The sequence below is a fragment of the Gouania willdenowi genome, chromosome 12 (assembly GCF_900634775.1).
Source record: "Gouania willdenowi chromosome 12, fGouWil2.1, whole genome shotgun sequence".
In the NCBI taxonomy this organism is placed as follows: Eukaryota; Metazoa; Chordata; class Actinopteri; order Blenniiformes; family Gobiesocidae; genus Gouania; species Gouania willdenowi.
Window position 1 is genome coordinate 15,726,483 of NC_041055.1, and position 7,809 is coordinate 15,734,291.

General features: G+C 39.1%; 1 protein-coding gene across 2 annotated transcripts in view; it reads right to left on the bottom strand.

The window, feature by feature from the left end:
* The window catches only part of LOC114473177 (breakpoint cluster region protein-like), a 106,997-nt gene extending 104,365 nt beyond the window's left edge, over window positions 1-2,632 (bottom strand). The window contains exon 1 of one of the 2 annotated variants that reach the window (XM_028462607.1): window positions 700-2,632. In XM_028462607.1, the coding sequence (XP_028318408.1) occupies window positions 700-2,284 (1,585 nt within the window). In that variant the 5' untranslated portion in view covers window positions 2,285-2,632. Of the gene's footprint in view, window positions 1-362; window positions 409-699 lie in introns of those variants that run through there. The other variant, XM_028462608.1, reaches the window with a different exon arrangement.
* Between the last annotated feature and the right edge of the window lie 5,177 nt (window positions 2,633-7,809).

A 7,809-nucleotide genomic window follows, 5' to 3' on the forward strand; every position in this document is an offset into this window, starting at 1 on the left:
ACACAACTGCTGGAAAAGACGACCAGTAAAGTTGCCCAAGTGATTTCTGCCTCTTGGTGCAAACTCTGAAAAGGAAAACAATGCAACACAATTCATTGTCGCTGTGTATTACAACCTCACAGGCAAACACACTTACAGAATAGTGCTCCATGTTTAACCTGGAGAGATAAGTGGACTCCAAGTCTTTGTTTCAAACTAGTAAACAGCATCCATTTGTTTTCAATTGCTATGTTTCTACTGTTTCCGAGGACAACAAAGCAAGCAAACTACCTGAAATTCAACCCTCGGAGCCACTGGAAGTGTCTGCGAGAGGCGAGACCTGCAGTTTCAGCCCAGACTGACCACATTTGTTGTTCACCCACCCGGCTGACATTCCAAGAATAAGCAGAGGTGGATCTTTTATCCGTCTCCCACGCAAGGCCATTCAGAGGACACACAAGCCTGTGTGCTAGCACGGAGTACTACTAGTAGTAGGAGGAGGAGTATCACAAACATTCAAATGTTTGTTTTGTTTTTTTTCAAGAAATTGAAAAAGGTGTTAAACATCTAAGTGTAGAAATATCAATAGTTTCTACTCTTTCAATCAGGCTTTTCTTTAATAAATGGATTGCTTCTCTTTCAATGAATGACATCATCTGCACTTTGTTCAGCCTCCACAACAGCACAACATAGACATAGTAGTAAATACACAGCACTCACCTAGATGGTCTCCATGGTAATTGTTGTCATGGGATGTTCTGCCGTGGGGCATGAGGTCGTGGTGAGCAGCAGGTGGCCATATCTGCCCAGTCTTGCGAACACTTACAATCGTGGCCTCAGACATGACCACATGGCCTCCCTGCTGCCGGTGGTGGCGCTTCTGAGACTGAGGCGTCGGAGGGCTGCTGCTGTCGAAGGAGTGCTGGGAGTTCTGGGAGTTCTGGGATGGGGATCGACTCTTCTCCCTGAAAGGTCGACGGAAGGCTGTGGTAGGGCTGGGGGAAATGTGACTGGACTGGCCTGAGGAGAAGTCCTCCTCACTGGATGTCAGGTTCTCATTGGAGCTGCAGTCGGGGGTGTAGCCGCCACCACCCACGTCCTCAAAACTCCCGGGGGAGTAGGATCGACGTGGCCAGGTCAGAAGGTGATCATCACCTGCACCGTGGTCTCTCATCATGACTCCACCTCCACTTCCACCTCCACTACCACCTTCACCCATCATCACCCCACCCACGTAGACGCTGGAGTAGGCCTGGAAATCAGACGGCTGCCAAGGTGGGGGAGGAGGTTTGTTCCCATTTGCCCTTCCGGAATGCCGTAAGCTGGGCTCTCCATCTTCATATTCTGCATCGTAGCCACAGTTGCTGTCAGTGGATCGTCCTCTGTAAACCGGCCGAGCACGAAGGTCCCCGGCCACTGTAGCCAGGTTACCAGGTAATGAATGCAAGGATCTCTTTCTCTCCATCTGCATTGCTTGGCTGCCCAGGGAGCTGATCTTGTCTGAGACTTCCCGATCGTTGACTCTGACCAAACCTCTGTCGTGGTGAAATTCCATATTGGTGTAGAACGGCGGTGGAGGCAGGGGCTGCTTTTCCTGACCCTTTACTACATCACCTGCAGAGTGAGAGTTGGCTCGTTTAATCCTCTCAAAGTTGGATCTCAAAGCTGCCACACCAAGTCCCATTCCAAGCTTGTCCTTGGGGTCGCAGGGCAAGTCCTTGTCAGGGGGTGGAAGTGTGGGCCTGCGAGGTGACACTGTGACACCACCTCTGTGCTTAGATGGAGAAAGACCGTCTAGGTTGTCGCAGGATGTGGACTCAGCTTGTGGAGGCACCTCAAAAGCTGATTCCAGGCCGTCACCGTGGGAGGCAGATTTCCTAGCTGGTGGGGGCCTGGGTTTAGATCTTCCAGTTCCATCACTGGGAGGTTGGAAACGACTCCTGTCTGCAACCCCACAGACCCCATATCCTCCTGCACCAACCACACCAGTTTCCTGCACGTGGGGCTGCTGGGATAGGGACTCTGTTCCTTGTGTGGCTGCAGGGTCCACCCCTTCATTCAGGGGGGTCTTCCTGAACCCCCACCTCTGCTTGTCATAGCTCTTTCTTTCTTTGGCCAGGAGGGTCTGCAGGTAGATCATGCGAAAGCGCTCCTTGTTCACCTCTTGCTCCAGGCGTCTGATGGAGGCCTTGCACCTTTCCAGCTCCTGCTCGATTCCTCCAACTGATCGGAGCTCCATCTTGGGGGGCTCTGACTGCGGAAACTGTGCTTTCCACGCTTCAATGAACCCCACCGGCTCCACCATATTGTGCCTAATTTACCTTAGTGGCAGACCCTGGTTCACACAGATGGAGATGGAGGGGAGGTAGGTGTGTGTGTCTATATAAAATGGGGTGGGGGTGGGGGGGGTAATCCTTTTTGATACAAAAAAAAAAAAAGAAGAATACCACAGACTGAGTCAACAATGGTTGGGTTGTTGTTTCCGGTCAGAGGTCAGTGTTTAATTAAATGAGGCTTGAAGGTACCACACACAGTCCACCTCCACAGCCTAGGCGCTGACACTTGCTGTGGGTCCCATTCTGAAGGAGAAGAACCGGCTGCTCAGTCAGAGGAAATGTGCAAGACATCAATGCACGTTTAAGGCTGGAGAAAAAAAAGCTCATTCCCCTCATGCATTACTTTTTAAAAAAAAAAAAAAAAAAAAAAAGGACACTTTGAGAGTCAGGTTTGTAGAAATCATCAGCCTCGACACGATGACATAGTGTCCTAAAGGTGGGGGTGGGAGGTGGGAGTCGTGTTCCCAGGAAAGAGGAATAAAAGAGGAAAGTGTCCGATTCCAGCTCGGGTTACTCACTGTCTGAGTGTGACATCCCAGCTTTGACCGTGACAGCCGGTGTGCACTGCTCAGCGCTGCCCGCTCACAGAGCCTGGATCCCGGCTGCTGCCGCTCGGCACTGAGCGTCTTTGTACCAGCAGCCACTGCCACACGGAGGACGGATAAAAGGCGCAAACCGAGGAGCGCAGCTTCGGACTCCACCACACATCACAGGACAAAGCAGCCGCGTCCACAGGGAAGTCCACGGACGGACACTTTCGTTATCCCATTGTCCTCCTCAGCGGTTCCGATGCAGGCTTGGCTGGAGGTTCTCGTTCCCACGTTGATGTGCGGCCGTGATGGTGCTGCTGTGTGAGAGGATGGGAGGGACCACAGGGACAGTGAGTCTGCTGCTTAAAGAGACAGAGCCCACCTCACCTGATGCTCTGCTCTACTATTAACAATTACTCTCATTTCATAAACATTTACAAATACCTTTATTTAAGTTTTTTCATCATATCACGTCTTTCTATCCCACAGTCTGTGATCATGTATAAATATCACAAATATCACTGTTTGTCCATAAAAAGCATTTAAAAGTTTTTTTTTTTTTTTTTAATTATTTTTTCTAAATATATAGAATTATATAGTTTTAATCCACGTGAGCACATTGTAAAAAGATAATTAAAAAAAAAAAAAAAACTTTTAAATGCTTTTTATGGACAAAAAGTGTATTTCTGTTGTCAAACACTGCCATCTGGTGGATATTATTGTTGTTTGCCTCAAGTTTGACAGGCAACTGGTGGCCCTCGGTTTATTTATTTTTAAAGCACAAAATTACTCCAAAAACATAGAAAATGACAGAAAAACAGACAAAATTATCTATGTCATATTGGTATATAATTTGTTTATTTGTATTATCATTATTATTAGTAGAAGTATCCATTTTACTTTATTTGTTACTACTGTAATGTGCGTGTATCTGATCCTTATTTTTAACAGTCTTTTACTTAATTATACACTTATTTAACATTATTCTTTCTTTCGTCTTTGTTAAACATTTTATTCTTTTATTTGTGATTTTAGTTTTCATAAAGTAGCAAACAAAAGCAATTTCCCCCTGGGATTAATAAAGGAATTCTGATTCTGATTAAAAAAAAGTGTAATAAATGACCATAAAAATACAATAAAATTACCTATATTATTCACAACAACAATTAAAACATACTGTAATGAGACTAAAACTAAAATATGCATAACTACAACAAAATACAAATATCTCCAAGAACACACAGAATGACAGTAATATATATATACATATCGTAAAATGACAAAAATAAATAAATAAATACACAAAACAGGACAAAACACACAACAATAATACAAAATTACACAAAAATGACCCATAGTACACAAAACAACAATAAAAACAGAATCAGAGAAAAATATACAAAAAATTTAAACAAAGTTTAACTCCAAAAACACAAAAATGACAAGGAATACATAAAACACCACAAAAACACATAAAGGGACAACAATAAAACACAATTAAGGCAACCACAAAATTGAAAGAAAAAAAATGTATTTACATATTTTTATATATCCAAAACATCAACAAAAATACACAAAATGATCACAAAACAGCATAAAACACACAAAAAATGCCTAGAAAACCTACAAAACGACATCAAAAATGATTTATTTGACCTAGATTCATATTCGAGAAAGTGAAAGTATAGAAAACAGTTGTTTGAGATTGTATGTGGTGTTTTAATTTGAAAAAGTTAAACTATTTAAGCTTTCTACCCCTTCCTGCACTATTTATCTATTTATGTGATATTATTGTCACTATTGTTTTGTATATCATTGTATTATTATTGTACATTTGTATTATTTTGTATATATTCTATAAATGTCACTGATGTTTTTTTATTTTTTATTATTTTATACTAATATTCTTTTATTCTACTTATTTTTTTAAGGGATTAACGGGGACCTTGGGGATGTTATTTTATTACGTACATGTTTATGCACATAATGACATAAAAAGATCCTTGAATCCTTGAATTATGTATTGTTTTTTTACTGTGCAAAATATAATTTTAATCAGTAATTTTTTACATGTTGTTAAACAGCACCCAGCAATACTCAGTGGTCCTATACAGTAATCACGTTATGTTATATGCGTCTGTATATTGGAGGATATTACTAATAATTAGAGCTGTCCCGATATATCTTTTTCCACTTCGATACCGATATTGGTTCCTTGAGTGTTAGTCGATACTAATATTGATACATCAGAGCGGACCATAGCATACATACTTTTATGACTTATTTTGTACTGTGGAATGTTAGAAAAGGCTTGATCAAGTGATATTACTCAGAGAACAATAATCAATCAAATTGACCCATTCATTATTAATCAATGGGTTACATACATTTGAACCTTAAACATAATCTACAACTGAATGAAATTAATAAATCATGAATTAGAAAAGCCCAATAAATCTGATGAAAACATATGTTATATCAGAAATGTTATTGTGTCAATATTTTATATGGGAGATCTTAGACGTATGCCGATTTCTTTATTTTTTGCTGATATTGAACCGATATCGATATTAGATTTAAAAACACTCTCACTAAAAATGTAAAATAACAATTTCAATGATAATCTGTGCTGACTTGGAACTTTAATGTTTTATGAAGAAAATACAAATATTTTAATGCTTTAAGTTACTAATGTGCAAACTTTTGACACTACGTGTTGTTTTTCTCTATTTATTATACAGTATTTTATATTTGTGAATTTCATTTCTATGTTTGAAATATCCATGTCTTATATAATATAATAAATACCTGTAAAGTCTTTTGTCCAGGTATTTTCTACTAAATGATAAAAGCTAAATAAAACCACATTAGATTTTGTATCTGTGCAGAGTACACTGACTGGTTTAAAGGACCAGCTTTGTAGAACAGACTAAATGCAAGGGTTTGAGTTGAAATCATTCATTCAGGAAGGAACAGTCGATAAATTTCATCTTATTACGGAACCTTAAACCATGAACAAGCAGAAATAGACTCCACCACACTAATGTCCCAGTTCAAGAAAACAGGTTATTTATTCTCAGCCTTTAGGAAAGTCTAAATATTTTATTGAGTCAGGGTCATCATATGTACCAAATTGTATTTTGTCATTTTATTTGGCATTTTCTCATGCAGAAGACCAACTCCTTAATTGCAAAGGTTTTGTTTTACAGCAGTTTTCCTCAGTATTTCCCCAATGGGAAAGTGTAAAAACTTATCATTATTTAGTTTTACATTACCCCCCCCCCCCAATCAGTGAGTGAGCCTCTCTCAAGCCTCACCACTTTATATTTCTAATTTTATACATTTTTAATATGTTGCTATAAGCATAAATGTATTAAGCATTGAATTAATCTTAGAATGTACACCAGTAAAAAATAATAACGACTAATAAATGACCAACTCAGCCAAAGGCAGTGGATGATGTGAACTCAACCCTTTGAACATCAAACAAACCCAAACCTTTATTTAACTAACAAATAAACACAGCAGACATTTTAAATACTATATAATTTTATTTACCTGAAACCACAACCTCAGTAATGCTTGTGCAATCATTATTAGTGGTCACTAATGATTGCTGTATACTTTACATATGGTTACTGTAGTTCCTCGACCACGTGTCGCTAAGGAGACGGCGTTAAGTCGCCTTATTAGATCACAGTTTTACAGCAGTTGATGAAGATGAGGATGAAGATGCAAACGCGTTAAGGAAACAGAGCACTGTTTGTAATGTAGGGTTACAAAAGCATCAGTGTTGTTACACTCATTGCAAGGAACTAAATCATTGAAGTGGATGGAGGAGTGACCACCAGCTTTTGGCTGTTAGTGAAGAAAGAAAGAATTAAAAATAATAATAATTAAGTCGAGCACAGTCAAGTTCAGCATGGGTCATTTTTACACAACTACTCTTGTTTAAATTACCCAAACTGTTACATTAAAAACTGATTTCTGATACATCTTTATCTTGACATCTTAATGTTACTAGAATATTATACATTAGAATCTATTGATACAAATTGCAAAGCCTACATACAGCTGAATGGCATGCATGGATGTACAGTACTGTACACCGCAGTACAGCTAAGATCTTTAAACCAGAGTCTGAGTGACGATCTACAATGGAAGCCAATACGAAGTTGTCCATGCAAGGTTTACAGAAGACCTAAAAAAGACTTTGTCCTGTACACGCATTAAAGGAAATACAAAAAAACAACAGGATTTTGAAGGTTGAACATCTGCACACAGAGGTATAAATGTGTCGTGTGTTTGAGCCGAGCCAAATGATTTCCTGTAGGAGAACATGTGTTTATTGCATCTTCTCCTATGTACATACTGCTGGTCGTCATGACGTTGGGAGGTGTGAGATGCAGCGGGCGATGATGAGGACACAGTTTTCAAATTTAGGGAAAGCTTTTAAGAGAGCCAACCTGGAAGGAAAAGACACGACAAGTTTAAAAAGTGTCTGAATATTTACACATTGTTGCCTAGAAAAAAATAAAGGTGATTTAAAGCAAGTGTGAGGGGGTGAAGAGAAGAGCACACAGTGACATCCATAGTCTGCTTTCCCTGACTGACTGCTAATAAATCATCATCCACCTTTACCAGATCTAAGGACCTGTGGAACATCAATACTGCATCATTTAAACCATGTTCATCTAGATTGATAAAGGGTTGCTTATAATTTAAGACAGTAAATATATATATATATATATATATATATACATACTGTGATTAATACATTTTAAAAAATAAAAAGAAATTTGGATTAATAATTCAATTGTAAATTAATTTAATTTGTAATTCTTAAGTACATGATAATTAAATTCTTCAATTACATGCAAAATTGGAGGAAATCAAGTTAATTAATTTTATGAATCCATTATGCTCGTATTTTTGGGTTTGATTTTACAGTGATGCCAACCGGA